A 27,807-nucleotide genomic window follows, 5' to 3' on the forward strand; every position below is an offset into this window, starting at 1 on the left:
ACCTCTAAAAAATTCAAATAAACTAATAAGTCAAAATATAAAAAAAACTAAAATGTTTCCCCAGTTTTTATCGTTAAAACAACGCGATGATGTAAAAAAAATTACAATGATAAATAAAAAAAACAATATATCGCAAAATTTAAACAACGCCGAGCAAAATATAACAAATATTTGATATATAACACACATTAAGAAAAAAAGACACAATGCCAATAAAAAATACAAAATTAATGACAAAAAAAAACACAATTATCTTTTTTCCGGTGTTTGTTTTTTTTAAGAACGAGGAAGTTAGAGAAAACATGTTTTTTTTTACTTTCTCATATTTTTAAAATATTTTTTAAGGTTTTTTTTCACAAATTCTTCTTACTACTCTTTTATAGAATAACATGAACCTTGTAAATTAAGATATAAAATTATAATATGCGGCTTTTAGCTTCTTAAGATGGTTACGTGATTTATATCAAATTTTACAGTGACACAAACTCACTATTTTTTAACAAAATCACACAAAATATTAGTATTTCAAAGATTCAAGATTACAAACAACACACTACTGTTTTCAAATATTTGAGTAAATTAAACATTAAATAAATAAAACTATTCTTCAAAAAAACATCGTCTTTTCAACATTCACTCTTCACTTCTCTGTAGCCATCAGGTGTCGTATCTAGGTTGAGTCGTTTCGGACGCGTTAATGACTTCTCAGACGTCTTGCCCTTGGATGTCGTATCTAGTTTTGTTAATTGAGTTTCTTGATTCCGACAACCACTTAAGCATCGTCAGCCATCTTTCACTTTGTTGTTTGTTGATTGAACAACAAGACTTCAAATTTGAATAGGCGGCTTGTTAACCAGGCAAAACCGATCTATTCAAACACGAGATAATTACCGAACATGAATAACAATTTTTCACAAACAGTCGTGTGACACATTTCTTCTTTATTAAACTTTCGAACTTGAACGAACAAAAACAAAAACAAAGACAAATGACTATTTAACTATCTATTATCCACTCCTACTTGTAATCGAATTAAACTAAACAACTTACAAGGATAAACAAACATGTAAGAGAACTAATTTAAAACATATAAGACAATATTACTTCTTCTCTAAGCTAGATCTTTTACTTTGAAATGAAAATTCAAACTTGTGTCTTTATCTTGAATCAGTCTAGGTGACATGCATGATGACCAACGATAGTGAAACAAAAAATAAGATAATGAGTTAAAATAGAGACAATTTAACCGAACCTTAAAATATTACTGATATTGTTGTTTCCAATTTCTATAAATTTTGAGGGCAGGCCAGTGCCCTCTCTTACCATCACGTATACATTTCGATCGGTCTATAACATTAATTAAGCTAGCTAGCTAGCGTGATGGCCTTATCGCATAACCAACACTTCAACCAGCACAATGTTTACAAATGCTCAAGTCGGGTTGAATTCATGTGCAATGGCTGCAACACCTCTGGAATCGGATTCCCTTACCGATGCTCAACCTGTGACTTTGCTAACCTCCCTGATTTTAACCTCCATGAAGAATGCGCCACCGCCCAAAAAACTATCGCCTCCATTCACCACCCTCAACACAGTCTCACCCTAGTGAAGAGGTAGGTCCCAGCAGAGCCCAGTTGGACCCGCAAGACTCACCTTAAACAGGGACGTCTGCGCAGAGACCAACTGGATCCGCAGGACCAACCATGCTCAGAGAAGTGACGTCCTTACGCGCAGTATGCAAGCTGGTCCCGCAGGAAATGCCTCCCATGGTGAAGGACTCCGCCTGTTCCCGCAGCCTCGGATACAAGCCATGAGGGAAGGCCACCCGCGCAGCATGGCTACACGCACAAGGCACTTAGCTCTCAATCGTTCAGTGTCACCTGAAGGAATGAGCCAAGCCGGGAGCAATCCCGCACAGAGGCGGGAGGGGGAATACTCCCGCCCAAATAAGCCAGTCCGTATACTGAAGGATCTTTTACTGTACCTGACGAGGTATGGGCAAAAGATCTGATCAGAGATGCGACAGCTCACTGACAGCAGCATGGCAAACAACACGCCACAGCACTGTGACCAATAGCCGCCGCCTACCCACCAACTCCTGCCATACCACGTGCCTAGCCTGTAGTTGGCAGAAGAGGAAGAGTGCACGACACGCCTGCTCTGTGTCAGCCGCTACCTATCCACCACTCACAGGCAGGGCACGTGCATAGGTTACAGTTGGTAGCGTGTTGGGCCGGCTAAACCCCTTGGAAACCTACCTTCGGCTATAAATACCACAAATGGTATGATCATCATATCTTATCATATTATCATCATATATACCTGATATCTGCTCTAGCAATCTCTTAATATACTTTTATATTTAAAGAGCAATCTAGTCTGATTCTCACGCCGGAGGGTGGTCACAAGGAGGAACCCCCCCCCTTCTCAGTGACGAGCTCACGGTGTCTGTTTTGCAGGGTATCAGAAGAACCATCTTCCAAGGGTCTAACCCCTCGTGGGAAACATCTCTCCAACCCCCAGGTTAACAGTAATCTGCCCGGGGTCCGGTTAGTGTTTCTTCATTGGCGCCATCCGTGCATAAAGCTAGAACTACAATTTTCTCCAGTTTTTTCAAAACTTTATACAAAAGATGGTTAGAGAAATTCCGGTAACCACAACCCCAGCTATTGGGGGGAATACCGGCAACACAGTTTTTACAAACACTACTCCGGCTACCGAAGCCGGAGCAAGTGAAGTAAATTTTACGAACACTACCCCACTTACTAAAGCAGGGGCAAGTGCAGTAAATGACCGCCTACTGGGATCCACCGATACCCAGTTTGAAAAACGAAGACTCCCCCGCCAGACTCTCGACGAAGTCAAGGCATGGGCGGAGGCACGACAAAAGGAATTCCAGGCTGAGTTGAACGAACGCTTGCGTTCCGTGCAACAGGCCGACGAATTCGAATACTGGGAGGATGACTCGGAGGAATCCGACTCCGACGCGAACCCTCGTCATAAGGCAAAAGGGAAGCGTAAAGAAACGGAAACCCAACCGAAAAGGCATTTTGGACAAGCCTTCAAACCAAAAAGCATAGATGGAAGTCCACGAGACTTCTCTAAAACGTTCAGACCAAACGTTACAAATGCAGGAACGTCCAAATTTGCGAGGGACATTGCTGAAGCAATTGCCCCGAAAAGTGCTAAACAAATGCCTAACATAGGCACATATGACGGCCTATCTGATCCAGACGATCATTTGAACAGGTTCATAGCGGGGGCAACCGTTAGCAATTGGACGGAACCCACGTGGTGTTACATGTTCCAAATGACGCTGGTGGGGGCTGCTAGGGCTTGGTTTGATCGTTTACCGGTTAACCACATTTACGACTGGGCAGACTTCCAGCAGAAGTTTAGCCAACACTTCAGCCAGCAGCGAAAGTATACCGAGGAGCAATGGACAATCCTCAAATGCACACGGGAAGAAGATGAATCTCTGCCAAACTTCATCACTCGCTTCAACTCAAAGAAGTTAAGTTTGGGCAATATCAGCGAGGATCTTGTTCGCGCAGCCTTCATCCAGGGCGCGCAAGACCCAGAGCTTATCCGCACCCTAACGGGTAAAGATGGAATGCCATCCACATGGGATGGCATCATGACAGCAGCCAAACGCTATGCGGAAACGGAGAAGCAACTGGGTAGAGACCTTCCGCAGAACACAAACCTTTACACCCAGAGGACGAGAGAGGACAACGTCCTCACCGCCCGGTTGAACAAAAAACGGAATCAAGGCATTTGGCAGTCAAGGGTAAACTTTGACACCTCATCCGGCTTACAACACCGATTGGGTGAAAGGGATAATGTAAAGCCGCACCGGAACCCCAGATGGACGCCACTTACCAAAAGCGTCACTGACATATTTGCTACTGAAGAGCTCCCATGGCCAAAGCCTCCAGAAATCAGACATCGTCACGATGCTGATCGAAGCAAGTACTGTGATTATCACAGAACAAAAGGCCACAACACTGAAGAATGCATAGACGTAAAAGACATGGTCGAAACATTCGTCAGAGATGGGACGCTCGCGCACCTCGTGGCGAAATAAAAGCTAAGCAGGCAGGCAGGTGCGTGTGGAACCACGGCTGGGGTAAACACGAATAAAAAATCAGCTTCAATAGAGACTACATGCTGCGTAAAGAACGAGATCCCGAAACAGGTGCGTGTCGGCTCGATGGCGCTCCCATCCCAACATGGAAGGGAGCTCATTTACACAGTTTGCATGTAAATCAATTCCAATTTGTAAAGAAAAGGCCAAGAGCCACTTCTAATGGAAATGATTCTCTCTAGAACATCGAAGCTGATGATTTTACATTTATACTTTTCTGGACACTAATATGCCGGTTTTCACCACATAATTACGTGAAGTCATTGCATGGGAAGGCGGTCCTACCCGCACGAACCCAATAACGTAACAAACCTTCACGCAGGTCAGTTGAAGGGGAAAAAATTCAGCACCCAAAAATGAAAGTGCCGGTCTATCCGCATGAATCATTAAGGAAACTGGATAATAACCTGTCAACAACCGCGCGTCGAACGGTTAAAACTATCCAACACTGGACGACATTCATATTACGTGAAGTCGTTGCGTGGGAAGGCGGTCTTACCCGCACGAACCCACGACCACGTGGCAAACCTTCACGCAGGTCAGTTGAAGGAGTTCATCCCATTAAATGAAAGTGCCGGTCTATCCCGCATGAATCATTCGAAGGAACTGCACCAACAACCGCGCGTCGAATGGTTCAAAACAAAATTCTTAAAAAGATGAGAAAAACCTACACGCATGTCAGATAAGGGTAAAGTTCTGCCATCCTACTAAGTGCAAGTGACGGTTCTACCCGCACAATCACGAAAGAGGAAGCAAAACTTCACACCTATTATCAACCACGTTCAAAGGTTAACTTATCCTCAAAAGATGAGAAACCTACACGCAGGTCAGATAAGGGTAAAGTTCTGCCATCCTACTAAGTGCAAGTGACGGTTCTACCCGCACAATCACGAAAGAGGAAGCAAAACTTCACACCTATTATCAACCACGTTCAAAGGTTAACTTATCCTAAAAAAAAAAAAAATACGAAAAACCAGCACGCAGGTTAGATAAAAATTAAAGTTTAGCCATCCTACCAAGTGCAAGTGACGGTTCTACCCGCACAATCACGAAGGAGGAAGCGAAACTTTAACCCACTATCAACCACGTTCAAAGGTTCTTACTCTGAACACTTGGAAAATTGCTAATTTAAACATGCAAGTAATAAGTTTATAAAGCAAGGAACCCAAAGAAGGAAATAACAGTCTTATACGCAAAAAGATTAATATTTCAATGATGTATTACAACAGTGGCCGGGTAACTACCCGCCTAAAAGAAATCTATACAAAGCTAAGTCTATCCTAGCGGTGGGAAGAGATCTTCAGGATCAGGCTTCAGGGCCACCTCCGCTTGGACCAGCACCGTCTGAGCGTGGCTGCCCAAGGAAAGCCTTAAGGATGTTTAGCCCATCATCAGCAGCAGCAGCCTCATTCACCTTCTCCACCACTGGATGCGGGAAGGCAGCGTACTGGTTCACAGCTTGGTCATAAGCAGCTTCAGTATTAACATTGAATAAAGGGAAGTTGGAGGGCGGAAAGCCTCTCTCAGCAAACCCTAGACCAAGCAGGAAGCCAGTCTTCTCCCCATCCTCATGAGAAGCGTTGAGGGCTGCGCTCATCGCATCGTCATAAGAGGTCTCTGAAAGGACCCGACGCGCAACCTACAAAAGAATGCAAGTTAGAACATTTTCTAATTACAAGTAGAAAAGAGAGAAAAAAAGAGGATACCTGAGGCAACGCTTCTCGAAGTAGCCATTGGAGGGTAGCTTGCACTTCGTCACGGGCGCGTTCGGCTTCGCTTTGGTTCAGATTGGCAAGTAATACTTCCTTTGCGGCAGCCTCTTCGACGCCCTTAAGCTTCCGCTCGGTTTGGTCAAGCACCCCCCTCTGGTCAAGAATCTCTTGCAGCTTCTTGGCGTCTTCCATTGCCAAGGCGTCATGAGCATGCTGAAGAGCCTTTAATTTGCATTTAAGCTGCTCATTCTCTTCGCGAAGTGGCTCAGCAACAGCTTCAGCCTTGGCAGCCCTCTCAGTTGAGTTTCGCGCAGTCTCCTTGGCCAGCCGAAGCTGTTCATTCACAGCTTGGGCAGCCTTGGAGCGGGCCTCGAGTCGCGCCTGGACTTCAACCTCGAGGGCCTTGAATGCCTTCTCCTTCTCGGCTGCGGCAGCGGCCAACTGCCGGTTCTCCTCCCGAAGAGCCCGCGCTTCAGATGCATCTTTGGCGCGAGCTGCTTTTAACTTGTCGTTTTCACGACAAAGCAGCTCGACGCGGGGCTGCGTCCGGGCCTGGAGAACCCGAAGCTCATTGGTTAGCCTACCCTCTTGGTAGCTAGCCATGGCTTCCCCCAACGCACCATAACTTCCTGCACGTCCTGACACAGTCAGAAGAAACCGTCGCACGACGTTTCAAAGGTTTGGACTTATCTTTTCACCAACCTTTCGAATTTCAAAATTCAAAATTTAAAAAGAAGCGGGAAAATACCCCCTTACCTTGGCGAACAAGTAACCATAAGACGGATGCGGGTACAGTGTTAAGGCAAAACCCTTCACATACCTAGCACCCGCAGGGAATTGAAGCCAAGAAAACCTTGGCGAACAAGTAACCATAAGACGGATGCGGGTACAGTGTAAAGGCAAAACCCTTCACATACCTAGCACCCGCAGGGAATTGAAGCCAAGAAAACCTTGGCGAACAAGTAACCATAAGACGGATGCGGGTACAGTGTTAACGCAAAACCCTTCACATACCTAGCACCCGCAGGGAATTGAAGCCAAGTACCTCGGCAACCAAGTAACTATAAGACAGGTGCGGGTACAGTGTAAAGGCAAAACCCTTCACATACCTAGCACCCGCAGGGAATTGACGCCAGGAATACCTTGAGTAAAGTAACCGTAAGACGAGCGCAGGTACAGTGTTAAGGCAAAACCCTTCACATACCTAGCGCTCCGCTGGGAATTGAAACCAAGAAGGATCTTCTGGGCAATGCTTGCGGAAACGGAAATAGCATCCCCGCATAGCGGGAACATCGAGAACTACGTTGTTTGAAGCTCCAGGATGGAATTGGTGGTCTTAACATAATTGATCACTATGTTCAAAACTACCAAAACCTCATGGAAAATACATACAACTGGGACTCAATGCTCCTGACTTGCGAGGAGGTTACAGACCTACCCGCATCATACCCAAAGACCAAGCAGGAAACTCGGGCATTTCTGCAAGTGACAAGGACTTCCGCGGAAAGAATCCCCATGGAAAACCTTACAAAACCCTTTTCAAAACCCTTTGCTCAAGTCCAAAAGTTCACCTCACTTCATTAAACACTCATGAGAAGAACATTGGACTGGGGGGACTTGAAGAGGTAGGTCCCAGCAGAGCCCAGTTGGACCCGCAAGACTCACCTTAAACAGGGACGTCTGCGCAGAGACCAACTGGATCCGCAGGACCAACCATGCTCAGAGAAGTGACGTCCTTACGCGCAGTATGCAAGCTGGTCCCGCAGGAAATGCCTCCCATGGTGAAGGACTCCGCCTGTTCCCGCAGCCTCGGATACAAGCCATGAGGGAAGGCCACCCGCGCAGCATGGCTACACGCACAAGGCACTTAGCTCTCAATCGTTCAGTGTCACCTGAAGGAATGAGCCAAGCCGGGAGCAATCCCGCACAGAGGCGGGAGGGGGAATACTCCCGCCCAAATAAGCCAGTCCGTATACTGAAGGATCTTTTACTGTACCTGACGAGGTATGGGCAAAAGATCTGATCAGAGATGCGACAGCTCACTGACAGCAGCATGGCAAACAACACGCCACAGCACTGTGACCAATAGCCGCCGCCTACCCACCAACTCCTGCCATACCACGTGCCTAGCCTGTAGTTGGCAGAAGAGGAAGAGTGCACGACACGCCTGCTCTGTGTCAGCCGCTACCTATCCACCACTCACAGGCAGGGCACGTGCATAGGTTACAGTTGGTAGCGTGTTGGGCCGGCTAAACCCCTTGGAAACCTACCTTCGGCTATAAATACCACAAATGGTATGATCATCATATCTTATCATATTATCATCATATATACCTGATATCTGCTCTAGCAATCTCTTAATATACTTTTATATTTAAAGAGCAATCTAGTCTGATTCTCACGCCGGAGGGTGGTCACAAGGAGGAACCCCCCCCCCCTTCTCAGTGACGAGCTCACGGTGTCTGTTTTGCAGGGTATCAGAAGAACCATCTTCCAAGGGTCTAACCCCTCGTGGGAAACATCTCTCCAACCCCCAGGTTAACAGTAATCTGCCCGGGGTCCGGTTAGTGTTTCTTCACCTAGTCAACGGTCCCCGTCCCAGAAGGTCAACCATATGCGACGTGTGTCATGAGAAGGTTGAAGGGCTTTGCTACACATGCGAGCCTTGTAACTTTGACGCCCACCCTCTCTGCGCCAGGACACTGCCTTCTACACCAATGACTCCGAATAATAATAATAATTATTATGTGCAGCACCTAGAGCAGCAGCTCCTAGAGCAAAGGTTCCACCTGCAGCAACTAGAGAATCGGCTCCAACAGCAGCAGCAAGGCGGAAAAAGTTCTAAGATAAAGAAGATAGGGAAGTTTCTTTGCATGCTTGCTCTTAGTACTATTACTGGCGGTGTGTTGAACGATGTTTTCATCGATTAGCTCCATCAGCTTCTTCGTGATCATCACAATAACAACCATATATGGCGTAAGTAACATGAATTATATATATGTTTGCAATAAGTTTGGCATTTTCAATTTGTACGTATGATCAAATGTTTGTTTACAATATTTCCGTTTTCAAATAATATTAATACGTGTGCTTAATTATGTGACTGTTCAGCTGATGTTTAAATAATAAGGATCGTTATTATTAGCAAAGCCAAATATGTTCAAGTCGATTAAAATGATTAATTACACCTTCCCGCCAATTAAATATTATAGTAACACACAAACATGATTTCTTCATAGTTTACGATCGAAATATTAAAGAGAAAGAAAAATAAATGAAAATCAAGGCTAGATGGTTCATGCGAGAATGAAAAACTGGATTGGCAAAGTATTGTGTTGCACTCAAGTTATCACAAAAAATCGTTGGATTCGTGACTGGTGTAAAGCCAAGTTCATGCATAAGTGACTTGAGCCACATAACCTCGGTTGTGGTGGAGGCTACGGCCCGAAATTCTGCTTAGGTAGATGAGCGAGCAAGAGTGCTTTGTCGTTTGGAGCTCCATGATATGGGGTTTGAACCGAGATAGATGATGTAACCGGTAGTGCTTCGATAATTGTCTTTGTCACCTACCCAATCAGCATCAGTAAAGGCGTGAAGTTTCATTCAAGATGCACTTTGTAGCAAGACTGCAAGAGGCCATTATATATGGAGCCATTGAGATATCAAAGCAATCGTTTGAGAGCACTCCAATGCATCGATGTTGGTGCATGCATAAATTGAGATAGCTTGTTGACGGTGAAAGCTACGTCGGGCAGTGTGAGAAATAAGTATTGTAGAGCTCCCACTATGGCTCTATAATAAGTGGGTGTGGAAAGAAGTAGACCACAAGGATGAGGTAGAACTTGACTCCTCATACCATGCACGAGATGCTTGCATGAGATGAGCTCCCACTATGGCTCTATAAGTTAAGTCGCCAAGATCCTTGAGAGAGAATTTTGTGTCTAGATTTTGTATGAAAATATCGATGTTTTGAGGAGATGGTTCGGTGATTATAATATCATCGACATACACGAGGATAAATAGAGGAAATGAATTGGAGTTGTGGATGAACAATGATGGGTCGGAAACTGTGTTTGAAATTTTTGGAGTGGAGATATGCTTTAAGTTCTTCATACCATGCACGAGATGCTTGGCGAAGACCATAGATAGCTTTATTTAGTTTAGAAATATGAGACGGGAAGAATGGATCAACAAATCCGGGCGGTTGATCCAAATATACATCTTCGGTCAAGGTACCTTGAAGGAAAGCATTGTTCACATCGAGTTGGCGAAGTTTCCAATGATGTGACATTGCTAGGGAGAGAATGAGGCAAAGGGTGGCCGCTTTCACGACTGGACTAAAGGTTTAACCATAATCAATGCCTAGTCTTTGATGAAAGCCTTTTGCGACTGGACGAACTTTAAGGCGTTCTAGAGCCATCAGGTTTGTATTTCGTACGAAACACCCATTTGCTCCGGACAAGATTTGAAGCAGAAGTTGGTGGAACAAGCGTCCAAGTTTGGTTGTTTAAAAACGCTTCTGTCATAGCATTGCGCCACAACGGGTGTTTGAGTGCTTGGGTTATAGTGGATGGTTCGGTTATTGGGCCATTGTTTGCGGTGTATAGTTGAAAATTAGCGTTATGATAACGTGGATTTGGTTTGCTTTGACGGGTAGGAGGAATAGGTTGAGGTTCGGGGTTTGGTTGGGAAGTATTGGATTGTGGTGAGATTGGTTGATTGGCGAATGGCGGTGCGGTGTCGGTTGTAGTATCCGGTTTTGGTAAACGTAACACCTATAATTCTATAAACACTACTTTGCTGATATATTTTATTAAACTTATTATTTGATTTTGATTATTCAGTATAAAAATGGGGAAGGTTAACGTACAAATAAAACTAGTGTGCTAAACGTGAAAATCAAGTAGAGTAATGATAGAGTAATAATGTAATTACCCTATAATGTAATTACATAATTACTCTACTTGTATATATAATTACTCTACTTGATTCTAACGTTTAGCACGTTAATTTCATTTGTATTTAATCCAAACTCCAGTTATTACATGTAAATATTACACCTGGTAATTATAAGTATTAAACTATTAATTAATCAACAGTTTTTTAACAATAGAAACCAGTTAAGTGACATAGAGTTTTACTCTTGTGGCGGCACAACAGCCGTCAAGTGGCAGTCGGCGGTATGGTTTCCCAGGGGAACGCCTAAGTCAAACTCTGAAGTCAGTGTGGGCTTGGTTGAGACAACATAGTCTGGCCAGATTGAGCAACGAGACTCTCCAAATTAGAAAGTGTGGTGGTCTAAACACAAAAAGAAAGTCGTCGTTCTAAAAAAGGTAACATATCTTTACACAAAGTCAAGATCACTGTTACATATTTAAGGAGTAACCCACACTCTTTAAATTAAACTATAAATATTTTTCATTGTTAATCATGAGACTTGAACCTCGACCTATGAGGAGAAAACCATTTTACACACCTAATTATCCTAAATCCCTTCGGTAACCCACTGATTAGTTCGATCATATCTATTAGCTTTACTAATTTATACATATTATTAAAATTTAAATACAAAAGAAATAATTGTGAGTATTCAAAATAGTATTGGCACACGTGCATACGAAGATCATAGCGACACGAATTTGGATAGTATCGGTTAGCTTTGTTACAATACTGAATATTTATATAACTTATTGTACAAAAATAACATATTTAAAACAACATTTATTCGGTCGGTAAAACATGGGTATTGTGATGACGAGTTGAAGGAGATTTGATCGGTAAAACAATTATTGTTATATACAATAATTGTTCTCAGTTCTTTTACTGATGGTCTTTTGAACTAATCTTTGGGTTACTTACCTCTTGTTCGAGATCATGGCAATAACAACCTTCCCAAGAGGTTTGGTTACAGGATTTATTTCAGAGATGTTTGCAACAAACTAATTTAATTAATGTTTTATTTTCATGGCATTTTTAGTTTTTGCAAGTCAAATCTATATTTAGTTATTTACTGTGATGGTCTTTTGAACTAATGTTTATTTTTAGTTTTATCTGCCAAGTCCAATGGGCCAGCCTTTCATGTATCAGCCCACAAAGATTGATCCACTTATCTCCTGTAAATACTAAATAATAAGCTTTCAACTTTTGGGCAATTTTTCTTGGAAACACGAGAGAGATTAAATTAATGTAATTGGCTTTCAACATAACGAGAACGTTCATTCATACTTCCCGGCTTTGTGAATAAAACGTTAATAAGTAAAGGTAATTGCTACTACGGTTCAGGTTAGAATGAGTAAGTTTTGGTACACGTGTGATCACGTTTTAAACATTAAAACACACACACAAAAGTTCTTTTTTAAAGTTCTTTTTAAACCAACCTTTTTTTAATTAAATTCATCAAGAAGATTCTATGCATTAAAATACACCTTGCATCCATTTTTTAAAACTTTAAGATTTACAAGCAGGCCCGGGTCATATGGTGGGCGACGGCCCAAGGCCCCCAACAACTTCTGGAGCCCAGAAATATTATTGTTCAATTAACCCACTTTTGGAATTACCTTCAACTTATCAATTAAGTTTTGATTCTTTGTTACTTTGATAAAAAAATATTACTTTGATAAAAATACTATTTTTCAAAACATAATGTAATTTTGTTTTTTTTACCATTTAAGTGCGCTTTTTATTTCTCAAGCACTCGCTCTTTCAAGGCCTAGACACCAAGCGATGCCTTGAGTGCGCCAAACACCCTTGATAATTATGCAAAAACAATACTTATAATATTATAGGCCACTCAAGCATAAAAAAAATAATGAAAAAATAGAAACCAAATGTAGTTATCTTAGTCATCTGAAAACATGCACTGCCAACATTTGAAAATTAAGATATGTGGACCTATGGCGTCGAATATCCAAACGTGGCAGCCGGCGGCTATGACAAGAGAAGCCATGTTGAATCATAAAAGAGATTGTCATCATCCTTGGCTTACTTACAAGTTGGTCCAGTTGACCCAAATATAACACGAAACAGCCCGCACCTCTACGTTTTTTCCTTGACAACCATATACATTGAAGCTCGTTTTATGTAAAATCTCATCTAAACTCAACTTATACAGTAGAAAAAATAATACTAACATGTTACAACCTCCTTTCCAGAAACAAAACAAAACTCCATTTGGTTTTGACTGTCATTTCAAACCATCATACACGTTTTGGAGGAGAATAACTGGTTACATAAAACATCACTCGCCGTTTTCAATGTACAAAACCAAACTTGCATTAAATTTGAATCGTATAAGCACTAGGTTTGAAGCTCTAAAGTGAAAAACTTTGAACTGATTAGAGAATGTTATTATCAAAAAACAATAAATGTATAATTTAGCCAGCCAAAAACAAGACAAGAGATGCAAAAGTTATAGACTAGTTGTTAATTTGGTATGTATGTATATATGAAAAGTCTAAACATCTCATCATGTAATAATGATATTATTATGGACTCTTTTCTTTTGCAAAATATGATGAAAATGCCCTTAGTGTTAAAATATAGTTGTGTCTAGATATCATGGTCCGAAGGATACACTACGAATATAATACCAAAAACTAGTCATCTTGATTTGCATGGTCATCCAAAAGCATATGCTCAATTACCAATTTGTCTCTTTTTCAATATTGACCCGTTTGACTAAACATAAGTCAAATCAACACCGTTTGTAGCAAATCACAAAACTGCCAATTTACTTGATTAAGGCTATACTAGTTTGTACAAAAAAAAATGCTTAACTATTTAGAGAAAAAACACATCCGTCTTCAGCACCACTCTCAACAACATTAGTTCGGCACCATCCTCACCTCAACCTCACACGCAACCTTAGGCAGCCCATCCAGCACGTCTTGCAGCAGCTCAACATCCTGTTCATTAACACATGAAACTATCACTTCTTCAATCCCCGTGCTTTCACCAGCACATAGCTCCGAAAATCGAACTCAAGCCCGCCGATCCCATCAAAATGGGTAACCTCTAAACACCTAAGCCTCTCAACCAAACACCTCGGTGGTAATGTGTCTACGGTCCAAAGAGAATGATCCAACTGTTAACAATGACACAAAATCAGCAAGTGAAAAGCAACAAGCCAAAGTTTAAAAAATAACAAATCAAAGATTAAAAACCAACATACACACCCTTTCTATTGACAGATATTTCAAGTTAGGAGAACACTTGAGTAGATAAAATACAGTAACCAGCCCATCGTCCACAATGTCTTTAAACTCCAATCTCTTCAGATTCGGGATTTTAAAGAATGGTGGAACATTTATAACCTGAAAAGGTTAAAAGCTTTAGTTAAACAAAATGAAAAATATTAAATTTATGAAAAATACTTAAATATATTAGAGAAAAGAAAAACTTACATAACCACAAGAAGTCAACGATACCGCCTTCAGCGCAGGAGATCCAAGATTAGTCGAAAAACATTATAAGAAATGTCACTTTGAGCAGATCCGTCAAAAAGACATATAGCCATATGTGGGTCCCATAAAGGTTGATCCCAAACCTCAGGGACCCACCTTGAAAATCTAAGTTTTAGCTTCACAACAGTTCCACATGTGAAAAAAGTTGACGGAAGCTCTAGATCATTCACATTAAAGTCAATATCAGTGTCTCTCAAAAGACAACCTCATTAAATGACCGATGTAACGTGCCTTGTCAATATTAAACATTTATAAGGAAATTAATCAAATATATATATAAGAAATGACCGAGGCATATCCTTAACCACGTTTCATTCATCAATTTTCATTAAGATAGATTTGGTTTTAGGCGTTAGCTTGTTCTCCAAGTTTTATGTATTATGAAAAAAAATATGATGTTTTGTTGCTTGAAACTTACATCCTACGCATATCCACACTGATTACGTATCGTTTTGAAATCTTGAAAATTTTATGATTATATTCATTGAAGAAAAATGGACCGATACCCAACTACCAGGCACGTATTCCAACGATGAAGAAGATGAAAACAACAACACCTCATCTTCTTCGACTCGTATCAAATTTCATAATAAACAAACCTTTTTGAAGGGGCCAGAGACCGGAGTCTCTAGACCACCCTCCGACACTTAAATCAGTATTGAATTCTGAATCATATACATAGATACATACATACTATGATCATATGCATACATACATACTATGATACATAGTTACATTTATAAGAGAGAGAGTTTTGATATGAAGACCCCATTTTCTTATGTGTAGTGGTCTCTTTTCTTTTATAGGCGTATGATATAACAACCCTAATAGGCCTCTTTTCATTTGGGCCTGACAATATCAAATTAATAGGGGTTTAGACTAATATATTGTATGTTGGGTTATTTGTATGGTTATCTCTACATTCATTTTTATTATATAAATGTTTTCATTTATATAATTTAATTAGTTATTTTATTTTATCATTTTCTATGTTTTATTTTACAAACAAATTAATTAACCATTTATCTATATATTTTTCTTAAGGTTCTAATTAATTAACCATTTATCAACTCCGTGTCTAATTTTACATTTGCACCAACTTTCAGCATGTCTCACATCGCTCAATTATCACATATACAAATTAAATTAAATTTTATTTTATAATTTTTTTGGCCAAATGGGCAATCTTATTACCTGTTTTCTTATTATAACTCATGACCCGTAAGACTTTATAACTTTTAAAAAATGAATTATTGTGTGATACAGGATTCGAACTCAAGACCTCAAGTTTCATCAAAATGTTGCTTAGTTGCTTACCAACTCCACTAAAGTGGTAATTGTGTGATACTTTTTTACTTAACATATATAAATGTAATTTCTTTTTAAGTATAAAATCAAAATTATATTTAATTTTTAACATTTCCATAATTTATAATATCACACCCTAAACCACTCTATAATATCACATTTTCAATTGCATTTATGTCCGCCGCCAGAAGGTCTTCAACTCCAAGTATATATCATATATGGTTTACCTAGTATCGCATGGAAACACTCTGGTAATGGACCCCTTCAACCCACCCTTTCGGTTCGTTGTCTTTCATTTGAGTAGTTTAGTGCCCTTTTAATTATATTGTAATTGACCAAGACTATAACCCATTCTACACGTAATAAGGGTCTGCTTGGTATGATGTAATGGAATGAATGAAGGAATTGAATGAACGTGGTAATGGAATGGACAAAGTAATTAAATGGATTATTACCATTCTATTGTCATGTTTGGTTACCAGATAGGAATGAAATGATTCTTCACTTTTTATTATTATTATTATTATTATTATTATTATTATAATTATTCACCAATGATTATAATTATTATCATTAGTGAATATTATTATTAGTAAATAATCCTAATAAACATACTCGTAAAAACGTTGAATAATAATAATTAATAATATTATTATTCATAATAACTAGTTTTTAAAACCCACGCCTTATAACGAGATTATTTAACCAAATAAACATACTCGTAAAAACGTTGAATCACACATATACATTATGAAATGTCAACTTCTCAAAATTTAAATATAATAGTATTTCTAATATAATAATGGTTATATTATAATATGCAAACTTATAATAATATATTATTATAACAATATTGATAATACACAATAACTATAATATAAATAAATATTTATAATATAAATTGATATAATAAAAATAATAGAGATTATTATTATTATTATTATTATTGGTTCATTTCATTCCTTGAAGGAATGAAAAAAAAAAAACACTCCCTCTTAAAGGAATGGAAATCCTATAAATGGAAGGAGTTTCATTCTTTAAGGAATAACTCATTTCATTAACACATAACAATCAAACATGCTTTGATTCATTTCCTTGAAATGATTCATTCCATTACACATTTGATTCCATCATACCAAACGCTACATAAGGCTTTAGCAATTAATTAGTGCATGTATGTTATTATCATTTTCTGGAATTCAACTGTAATTGACAGATCCAAAAAGACAAAGCTTATCAAAATGTACCTTATATAGTAGAAGAAAACAATAGAGTAACTTAAACTAACCAGAACACACGAAAACAAGAAGCTTAAACCTATTGACTTCTAAACTAGATAATGATAATAAAACTAAAAAATAAATCTGAGATCCCGATTATATCTAACTAATTAATTATAAGACTTTGAATTATTATATTAACATCTTTTCATCGAATCAGTAACAAGTTTTATTATTTCGGTTTGAACAATATTCGATCACCTAATTTCATATTACCATCCCCTTAGCAATTTATTCCAGACATGATAATTATGTATTTTCCTTTACTGGATACATTTCTATGTTGTTGCCTGTAAATACTTAATACGAGCTTTGATTATATATTTGACCAACATGCAAGAGGATGTCATTATGAAACAAAATTTTGTACAATAAATGGGGTTTTAAGACATCCGAGATATGAATATAGAAATGTGCTTTTTTCAAAGCGTAGTTAGTCACAAGGGCTTTGTTTATACTTACGGGATTGAATTTGAAAAAAAAACAAAAAAAAAAAAAAAAAACATTTTCTTCTATTACGATGCTTAAATCCATCGGATTGGTGATTGGCTGATTGCAGCTTTTTTTCATGATTGTGATGTATAACAAATAAGATGCTATAACAGAATAACAGCTTTCCATTAGGACGTACCATATATAATGGACCTTTCATCAAAACCTCAATGTTGTGTTGATTCTATAATAAAGTATGTGATAGAGTTTAAGAAATTCATTTATGGACTAAAATAGTCGTCTCAAAGATGTAAAAGTGCTTAATGAGAAAATCAAGGAATTCAGTTTTAAAAAATGAAGATCGTTTACAAGTGTCAAAAATACGTAGTTAAAGTGTTAAAATTATTATTTATTCACTTCTGAAATGCTATAAAGCTAGTTTCAAGTAAATATGATCGAAATTCTGTCAAAAGTCTTGCGAGATCAAGTTCAAGGAAATGGAGAACCATATATGATATATACTTCGAGTTGAAGACCTTCCTAATACAATTCCGGCTTTACTGGAGCGAGGTAATTTCGAATAGCCACAAGTCGGTGGAGGAATTTGATAGGGATTCAAACAAGTTACCATTGTAATTAAGATTTGAAAGTTATCTAAATTACGCTTTTGTGATCATACCGATTTCTGGACTTGATATTTACAATCATAAAAAGGCTATGGCATAATGCTATCTAAAGGCGTCCTAGAACTTAATGCAAATCACTTTACATGTTAATCATATATAATCAAAACTTGCATCAAGTACTTATAGGTTATCTCATAGAGTTTTAGTAAAGAAAAAGATAATCACCATCCGAAATCAAAATAAACTGAAAAGTGATAGCAACATGAAAGTTAGACTTCATAAACAAAAACAATAACCCTCGTTATGAACATCAATCAAATAAACATTCATAAGTTCATAATACCACTTTGCACTTGACCGATCATCATTTGGACATAAATAATGGAACTCCGATTATGGAAGTCGAAAGAATATTAGCAGCAATCTTCCCCACCTTCGTATAACCATTAGACTGCTGAGGCGGAGGTGGCGGTGGAGGCGGAGGAGGATGACTGATCATCACAGTCTGATTATTATTCACCACTTGATAACCACCAACAGCCGTAGGCGGCTGCTGAACCTGCTGGTGGTGGTTTGTCATAAATTGTTGGTTGGCATTAAACGACGTTGTAGGCATCAGTTGCGGCTGCTGTTGGTGGTGGTTGGCCATCACGGGTTGACTATTCGTATTCATCCCTCCACCAAACGACGTCGTAGGCATCACTTGCTGGTGCTGGTGGTGGTTGATCACTGGAGTCTGATTAATATTATTATTATTCATTCCATGATAACCACCAAACGACGTCGTAGCCATCATCCCTTGCTTCTGCTGCTGCTGCTGGTAGTGGTTGGTCATCATATGTTGACTATTATTATTATAACCACCAAATGACGCTGTATGCATCGCTTGCATTTGCTGTTGCTGAAGCTGAAGCTGCTGGTGATTGACCATCACAGGTTGACCATTAGCGACTCCACTATATCCACCAAACGACGTCGAATGTGTCAATTGCATCGGTTGCTGCTGCTGGTGGTTGATCAACACAGGCTGATTAATATTATTATTATTAGCCAAAGTCAACGACTTATCACCGGTCAACGATGGAATCTGGATACAAATAGCATGAACATTAAACTCACACGCAGGACCGATCTCACACGTGTAGCAAAGGCCGTTAGTGACGCCTTTACATACATGGCACAGGTGTGAGTCACCGGGGCGGTTGACGAGAACAAGGTGGTGGTGTGGATGGATGCTGGTGGCGATACGGTGGGGAGCTGTGGCGCATTGTTCATGGAGGTCAAAGTCACAAGCGGAGCAGTGGTATCTTACGCCGAATCCGCCGGTGTTGCAACCGTCGCAGTTGAATTCGGCTGTCATGTAAAGTTTGTGAAGAACATGGTGGTGGATGAAGTGTTGGATTTGGAGTTGACCGGTTTGACTTGCAGATTTGGATCTCTGCAATGGAGCCATTTGTTTGTGTGTGTGTGGGTGATAATGGTTCCAAGGTGGAAGAATGCAAAAAGAATTAAACAAGGATGGGTTTTGTTTTTTACACACTTGAAATTGCTAAATCTAGGAAGATGTACTTGTTTTAATGAATGAGGTACATGTTGATAAGCATTGTCGTTTTGAATCAGCCAATTGCACTTGAATAGTTGAAGTATCGTGCTACAACTACATCAACTTATCTGATTTCACACAATCAAACGTCTCTCCTTAGAACATTTATACGGCCATTTTGATCAAAATATACAAACCTTAAAAATTAGTGGTCAGAACAACTGTTAAAACAGTATTCGGACGACCATTCTAATCATAAAAGAGTCAAACTTTGAAAATTATTGGCTAGATTGTCATTTGACCAATGCCCGAACCATATATGATCAAATTTAGATAATTATGTGTTACAACGGTCGTCTAACCTCTATTCAGACGACTGCTTAAACCGGTGTTGATAAGTTATCAGATTGTATGTGTATAGTTGGCCCATAGTTGAGTGTACATGTGTTACTGCGCTATGTACAATTACTTCAGAAATGTAGCGTGTGCTATCGTTGGCAGACTTGGTCAAGTATAATATAATTGAGTTTTATAATAAACAGATTTTATTCTGAAATTTATTATTATTAAATTTTGGAATAACTGGAGTAGACTTTTGTGCACAAGACTTAAAGAAAAGGAATAAAACGACAATAAACTAGTCAAGTTGGTGTTTAATTTTAGTGAGTGAAAGTCAACTAGCCCAAATGGTGGGTCGAATGGGTCATTACCAACGTATCTTTTTGTACGCGTTGCTAGTGTGGTCATTAGTTTGAATTTGGGTGTCCTGATTTTTTAGTTGTAACCAATATTTCAACTAAATGGAATTTGAGGTTGGTGTTTCAAACCGAAAAACCTGAACTAATAAGAAAACAAATATAATGTAAATGAAATATGGGTTGCTTTGTTTCGATTTTAATCAAAATGAGATTAAATCTGGTGTAAAATGTAATTCAGATGCCTTGGGTTTAGAACCAAATGTAAATGTTTAACACCCTTTAACAAAATTTGTTGGTTATTGATGAGATATGAACCGGACATTGTTACAGCAGCCCAGGAGGAACATGAGAGGCGCGGTACAAGGACAAAGAGTGGGCCAGTCCGGAGATAATGTCAACATCAGGATAAGTGAGGTAAAGACCCGGGACCTATAATGATGCACAATCTCTAAAAAGGGTCTTGATTCCCAAATTACAGAGGCATGGAATGAAACATAACTACCGTTGCTTACACTAATTTAGTAATTTTTGTGCGCTTAGTCCGTCAAGCTCAGTCCCATGTATTCACAACACATCTAACTATTGCATGTTAGGCTGTCCAATCCTTGTTAAGTTGGTAAGGGAATCAAGAGGTTTGAACTTAATTGGGTAGATATTATTGTCACACAAACAAAAAAAATAGAAAAAGCACAAAAATGAAGTAGAAAAAAAACAGGATGAAAAACAAAAAGTAATATTGTCTGAGCCCGGGTTCGAACCGGGGACCTCTAGTGTGTGAGACTAGCGTGATAACCGACTACACCACCCAGACGTTGTTGTTTAATTTTCACGTCAATATCTATAAGAAGAGAACTGAGCTTTTTAAAACAATGTTGTGCTCGTGCAGAATGAGTGCTTTTCAAATACCATGCTTATCATTTATTTACATTAGTTTGCAATGCTCGTTTTGTTATTCATGTATGTTCACTTGTATATTTGTTCGTTTATATACGTTAACTCAAATTTATTTAATACCAATATTTTAATTTGAAGACAGGTTGGTTGGAACGCCCAATAGTGACGTACACCATTTTTTTAAAATTAATTTGAAGTTTACATTTATTTTATGCTAGTTTATGTGCTTTATTCAAGTGTATTTTCACTAATACTAGTTTTGAGCCAATTTAAGTTTTTAGATATGTCGCATAGCCGTTAGGGGTTGCTCGTTGGTCCTAATGATATGAATCAATTTTGATCTTCAATTGTTGGTCCAAAAAAGTTATGATCGTTAATCAATTGTTCATAATTCTTGTATATGCTTGTTGTTCGTTTACTTTTGTTAATTCATATATGTTAACTCAAATTTATTTTGATACTAATATTAATTTGAAGTATGCATTTATATTTTGTGGTTAGTTTATGCTTGTTCTTTTATCTTATTCATTGAAGTATATTTTTACTTATATCAGTTAGAGCCAATTTGAATTTTAGGCACATCACGTCAGTCATAAGAAATTACTCGTTAATCCTAATGATATGAACCAATTTGTCTTTATTCAATGATTCATAATCTATCTTAGAAGACTTCATCTCGTAAGCCCCTGTGAGTCTTGAGTTTTGCTTTTTAGACAAGTCACATTAGCCGTTAGGGGTTACTCGTTAGTCCTAATGATCTATGAATACACACATACGAAGTTACATGAAAATCATGTTGGTCGTCGATTTCTACTTTAGTCACGTTAATCTGTAGTCTTGATTACTTGAAAATAATATCGACTTTTATGAAAATAATGTTGACTAACAATTTCCATTCTTAGTCGTGTTACTTTACAACGTTTTCTTATTTAAAACGACTAACTCACACACTTACTAATTGTACTAATAAATCTACATCTTTTGTCTGCCAATGGACTTGAAGATAATGTGTATCCAATTTCTAATCTTATAATTTAATTGCCTTGTTTACAATGTTTTTTTTCTTGTCTTACCAAATACTCTTGTCACTTACATGTCCTAAAATGAAAGTAAGTGCAAAATAGTGTTGAAAACTTTGTTTTTAGCAAGAAAGGAAAACATAAGAACAAGAAGAATAAAGTTTCAACATGCCTCGTTTATTCTAATACTCAGAACTATCAATGTAACAAGGAGTATTTTAGAAATGTAGGGACTTATTCGAGTATCAAGCAATGATATTACAACCTTTGCGATGGTTGGAATATATAAAAATATCACTCTCAAAACTTAGTGTAGTCTACATAACTACAATATTTTATTAATCTCACACTAGCAACATCTAACAAGTGTAACACGTCTCTCAACAGGGTGATAATTCATGAAATCAAACATCACTAGCGTAAGCAGTTGATCATGAAATCACGAACCAACCACGAGCAACGTTTGATCTTGTGAGGCCAAAGACCTATGAACTTACTTATATGGCTTCCATATACGAAATTGATTCTCGCATAAATAAAGGAAGTTATTGTGCTACATGACCTATATTCAGTATCACCAAATATGTTTGATATCCCATACCAGTATCAGGTAGTCATTTTTGACACATATATGCATAGAAAAATGGATGATGCATAGGGGTGATGACAGAGAAAATACGAAACATTCGAGAAATGTATTCTAAGTATGATATAAGATAAACAAAAAGTTCATGGGTTGAGCCTTGAGGTGGTGTTATGATATTAAGTGATACACAACCTGATTACTGATTACCTGAAACATGCATAGGTGTCTTTCCGAAAACGTATTTGAGAATAATAGAACTTTATAAAAATTCAAACCAAAGAAATGCATTTGAGAATCGTAAGGGTATATTTCAACAAGCTAACGAGCATATCCGATAACCCACTGGTAACTACGGATGAACAAATGGTACCTTGTACCGGTACCGTGTCAATACCGACTTTTTGAGTTTCGAGACCGGTACGTTATTAGTATTTTCCCGAATTTTTGTCTTCGATGCTAATACCCATTTTCAATGGTTTTCGATACCAGTATTTTCGGTAAAATTGTATATACGATATCGGTCACGGTATGAAGCTCATCCTAAAGATTGCATTGGGGTATAACCTGAAGTCACTTCCTTGTCAGATTGGTTGTGACTTGTGACATGATTTTCTTTTCCTAAACTAGTGAGAGGTCAAAATCAAAACCCAAAAGTTGAGCTTGAGCCTGTTTTAGATAGTGAATTGCGTCTCCTCCGCCTTTAATTTCATATCTTGTCTTCAATTCAATCCACCTTTCTGAATCAACCATGGCGCAAGGTATTCAATCTCCTCTTCACTCTCTTACACACTTTCGATTATTCAATTTCATTAACCGCCACCTGCAACCGTAATATTAATCCAACGGTTACTTTTTAACTGCTTTCAATTGAATTTGAATGAATGAATGAACGTTTTGAGTTAAACCTAATAATAACACCTACTGAATTTGCTAACTTATTATTAATCCGACTTTGAATTTGAAGTAGATGATAAGTGCGGATCGATTGAAGCTAGTAGTAATATCTCACCTTATGATGAGGCAATGGATGCTTTGTCATCTCTTATTACGCAGAAAAGCCGTGCCGATTCGACAAACGCTGGCCTCAGATTTGAGCTCATGTTTGATTATGTAAAGGTAGTAGATCTGAATGATAACACTTGGAATTGATATTCAATATGTTGCAGATTGAATTCTAATTCAATACAGTTATTTTGTTATAGATTTTGGATTTGGACGAGGCGATTTCGAAGATGAACATCATTCATGTAGCAGGCACTAAAGGAAAGGTATTGTGTTGTGTTGTGTTGCTAGTTTGCTTTCATTATTAATCTCTCTGGAAGCCACCTCTTTATCCATGTGGATAGAGGTACGGTGTGCCTACATCCCACCCTCCCCAGACCCTACTTATAGCTATGCTATTGGTGGGACTTTACTGGGTATGATTGATTGATTGATTGAACAAATGTTAAATATTTTTAATAATCCAAACTATGATCATTGGCCGATAATAATTCATACCGTCAATTTGACTAATGACACTCCTGAATTTCACTTTAGTTGCCAACGGCAATCTCGGTAGCGTTATCATCATAGATTGCACTCGACTTACTTTAGTGTCCACCCATTTTGCTTGTAACCTTCCTCGCTTCATTCATAATCATCATTGTGAGCAGAATCATATAATATTATTGGCACCAAAGGAAAGGTATTGTGTTGCTAGTTAGTTTGGTTTTATCATTAATCGTATAATATTATTGGCATTGTGGTTTTTAATAATCCATACTATTACGTGTTGGCCGATAATAATCACATAATCATCAAAGATTTACACTTGATTTTGCTAGTGATGATTATGAACGAAATTAGGAAACTTACAAGTGGAATTTAAGTGTAAATGTGTATGATGATTATGCTACTGGGATTGCTCTTGCTAACTAAAATGAAAGTTAGCAGAGTCATCGGTCAAATTGCCAGTATGGATTAATAAAAAATTTAACAACTTGTAAGATGATATGTGTATTATTTATAGGGGTCAACATGCACATTTACTGAGGCGATACTGCGCAATTGTGGCTTTCGCACAGGGCTTTTCACATCTCCTCACCTTATTGATGTCCGAGAAAGATTTCGATTGGACGGGTGAGTTTTTGTTTATCTTTTAACTGTCAGATTTATCCCTAAATGGTTCATACATATTATCAATGTGGATTATTGTATAATTTATGTATATTTGTTGTATGCTTCAGCGTGGATATAAGTGAAGAGAAGTTTTTGGCATACTTCTGGTGGTGTTGGGATAGATTGAAGGCATGATTTCTGACCCATAATCATTCTTAATGTAATATACCTATTGATCCCAATAAACATAACATGGTCAATAACACGCTTGTTGACTGTTTTCTTCATGGAGAATTAGATGTCTCTTAATTGCTTATGTTTTATGTATGCAGGAAAATTGCACTGATGATATACCAATGCCAAATTTGTTCCGCTTCCTTGCGTTACTTGCTTTCAAAATCTTTGCAGCAGAGAAAGTGTGTGACTTTATCTAACTTTCTGATAAACGAAACAAAACTATATATAATACATATTTTGTTTTGGATACAGGTAGATGTTGCTATTATGGAGGTTGGATTAGGCGGAAAGTTTGATGCAACAAACGTGGTATGCAAATATATGTCGCTCTAACGCACTAGTTTAGATTCTAACTTCAAATTGTTACATGTGTATATCTGAATGTCATGCATGAGTTTTCAGGTCCAGACGCCCGTTGTTTGTGGTATTGCATCCTTGGGGTATGACCACACAGAAATTCTAGGTGAGTTTTAACATATTTATATACATATATTAATTTATTATTTTTAATTTTTATATTTGCCTCTAGTGTGAATATTAGACAAATATTAAATGTGTCAATTTTTTAGGAAATACGCTTGGAGCAATTGCTGGGGAGAAAGCTGGTATCTTTAAGGTGCTTACAAATAGAGTTTATTTTCTTTTACAGTTGTTTTTTTAAGGTGCTTCATGAATTTCATTATTTTTGTTTGTATTAATTAATGTTTAAATTGTGTTTATTTTATGCAGAAAGGTGTTCCTGCATTTACTGTGCCCCAACCAGATGAAGCTATGGAAGTGCTAAAGGAGAAGGCTGCACAGTTAGATGTAATTCACTTCACCTTTATTAATCAGTCTGTTTTATTGAATGTTTACTTATGAATGGCTCGATTCAGATTATGCTATATTCTTGTATCTCTAACGGGCCAATAGGGTAAAACTATATATAAAGAGAAAAATTAGCTAAAAGGAGAAGTGTCAAATGACTTGAACAAGTTGAAAGTCGCCTAAATTTTTTTTAACACATACAACATTTTAAATACTTATATTGAAACGAAAAATAATTGTATGAGAATTCTGGTGTTACAGGTACCACTTCAAGTAGCATATCCATTAGATAGCAAATTGCTAAATGGGTTAAATCTAGGGCTTGTAGGCGAGCACCAGTATGTAAACGCTGGGCTGGCCATCAAGTTATGCTCCACGTGGCTCCAAAACACGGGTCAAATAGAACCTGATTCAGTTGACCAGAATGTAAGTACACCAATAAAGCAATTTCAATAACTGATTCTTGGAAAATAAATTTATTTTCTAATGTTTTGATATACAGAATTCACTGCCTCAGCAGTTTATTAAAGGACTAACGACAGCTACATTACAAGGACGGGCCCAAATCATACCCGACCCATCACTTGATATTGAGAGGGTGGGGGATCTTGTGTTCTATTTGGATGGGGCCCACAGTCCTGAAAGCATGGAAGTTTGTGCAGATTGGTTTTCAATTGCTATCAAAGAAGATGTCAGTAAGGACTCCACACAGGTTAGACACAACGCATAATGTTCAATTTTATTTTTGATATAATGAAGCATCATTTTGGAGGATTTATTAAATTCATTTGAAAATGCAGATATTATTGTTTAATTGTATGTCGGTGAGGGACCCGCAGGTGCTTCTTCCTCGGCTGGTGAAAACATGTGGTGGTCATGGTAATTAATATTAATCATGTCTTTTTGGAGTCATATGTATATTAATATTAATATTGATATTTCAGGTGTAAACTTTAAGAAGGCGCTATTTGTACCGAACATGTCCCTTTACACCAAAGTTGGATCAACCTCATCCTTGTCATCAACTGAACCTGTAGCTGACGTGTCATGGCAACTCGCACTTCAAAGAGTTTGGGAGAGTATCATATCTGGTGAAAGAGGTATCATTTAAACACTTGTTTTCTATATGACTTCAGTTTAATACATTGGTGAATGGGTAAAACGGTGATTTAACTATTATATTACAGGGAATAACAATAATAATGAGTTGGTTTCTATTGAGGGTAAAGATTATAGTGAAACAATTGTTAAAAGCTGTGATAACAGCTTGGTGTTTTCATCACTTCCATTGGCTATTAAGTGGTTGAGAGATGCTGCTAAACAAAATAGATCTGTTCGAATGCAGGTAATTAGTTATGCCCGTTCCTTTTTTTTAAATATAATTTTTTTTATAATCCATTAGAGATAAAGCGCAAACTGAATCGACCCTCAAACATGTAATTAATACTGACTTGCTTTTGTCCAGGTTCTTGTAACGGGTTCGTTACATTTAGTTGGTGATGTCATGAAATTACTGAAGAAATGAGTTTTGCAAACATTTGGTAGGATTGATACAATCTTATGGGTTTCAGCGTTGATCGAACACGAAAACACTCACCATAGTTGCTTGATATACAAACAAACACACGTATCGGGTCTCATTTTGTGATATTTTGAAGGCTGCAATACAAGCACACATGTGTGTTCTCCTTTTGTTTTATTTTTCAGTTTTCTAAAGCTATTGTTTGTTTCCTGTTGGTTTTAAATTACTATTGTAATGTTTGATTTTAGACGTGTATGTGCATTAACTAATAATAATCTATCTATGTTATCTCTAAACATCACACAACAGTTTTCAGTGACATAATTTTTTTACTTTTTATTTAATTATTAAATGAATATAATATCATTACCATGACTCATGACCATCAACAACGCCCAAACAAGCAATTGATTGGCGTTTCATGCATTAGCGAA

At 37.9% G+C, this 27,807-nt stretch overlaps 3 protein-coding genes and 1 non-coding gene across 6 annotated transcripts; 2 read left to right on the plus strand and 2 right to left on the minus strand.

The window, feature by feature from the left end:
- The first annotated feature begins 1,318 nt into the window (after positions 1 to 1,318).
- Positions 1,319 to 8,789, plus strand: LOC143585847 (uncharacterized). Its single transcript, XM_077067529.1, has 3 exons — positions 1,319 to 1,613; positions 4,751 to 4,779; positions 8,443 to 8,789. The coding sequence occupies exons 1-3, from the start codon at positions 1,381 to 1,383 to the stop codon at positions 8,787 to 8,789; spliced, it is 609 nt and encodes a 202-aa protein (XP_076923644.1). The 5' UTR covers positions 1,319 to 1,380.
- A 9,536-nt stretch (positions 8,790 to 18,325) lies between these two features.
- Positions 18,326 to 19,643, minus strand: LOC143585853 (uncharacterized). Its single transcript, XM_077067538.1, has one exon. It carries the CDS (start codon positions 19,418 to 19,420, stop codon positions 18,332 to 18,334), a length of 1,089 nt encoding a protein of 362 aa, XP_076923653.1. The 5' UTR covers positions 19,421 to 19,643; the 3' UTR covers positions 18,326 to 18,331.
- A 1,302-nt stretch (positions 19,644 to 20,945) lies between these two features.
- On the minus strand, positions 20,946 to 21,019 carry TRNAV-CAC (transfer RNA valine (anticodon CAC)). The gene has a single exon. It is a non-coding gene; the product is annotated as a tRNA-Val (tRNA).
- A 2,372-nt stretch (positions 21,020 to 23,391) lies between these two features.
- On the plus strand, positions 23,392 to 27,661 carry LOC143585850 (folylpolyglutamate synthase-like). Of its 3 annotated transcripts, none has more exons than XM_077067534.1 (16): positions 23,392 to 23,465; positions 23,675 to 23,823; positions 23,910 to 23,975; positions 24,719 to 24,828; positions 24,936 to 24,996; positions 25,140 to 25,223; positions 25,297 to 25,353; positions 25,447 to 25,507; positions 25,614 to 25,660; positions 25,774 to 25,851; positions 26,113 to 26,277; positions 26,354 to 26,563; positions 26,652 to 26,730; positions 26,796 to 26,951; positions 27,039 to 27,196; positions 27,317 to 27,661. In XM_077067534.1, the coding sequence occupies exons 1-16, from the start codon at positions 23,456 to 23,458 to the stop codon at positions 27,374 to 27,376; spliced, it is 1,551 nt and encodes a 516-aa protein (XP_076923649.1). In that variant the 5' UTR covers positions 23,392 to 23,455; the 3' UTR covers positions 27,377 to 27,661. The 3 variants fall into 3 exon arrangements, with proteins under 3 accessions (XP_076923649.1, XP_076923648.1, XP_076923650.1); XM_077067533.1 differs by having other exon boundaries at positions 23,433 to 23,465; positions 23,672 to 23,823; XM_077067535.1 differs by lacking the exons at positions 23,392 to 23,465; positions 23,675 to 23,823; positions 23,910 to 23,975; positions 24,719 to 24,828 and having other exon boundaries at positions 24,936 to 25,027.
- The last annotated feature ends 146 nt before the right edge of the window (positions 27,662 to 27,807 follow it).

Source organism: Bidens hawaiensis, unplaced genomic scaffold, assembly GCF_021521415.1.
Source record: "Bidens hawaiensis isolate Kalapana, Puna unplaced genomic scaffold, B.hawaiensis_p1.1 tig00034188_1, whole genome shotgun sequence".
Taxonomy (NCBI): Eukaryota; Viridiplantae; Streptophyta; class Magnoliopsida; order Asterales; family Asteraceae; genus Bidens; species Bidens hawaiensis.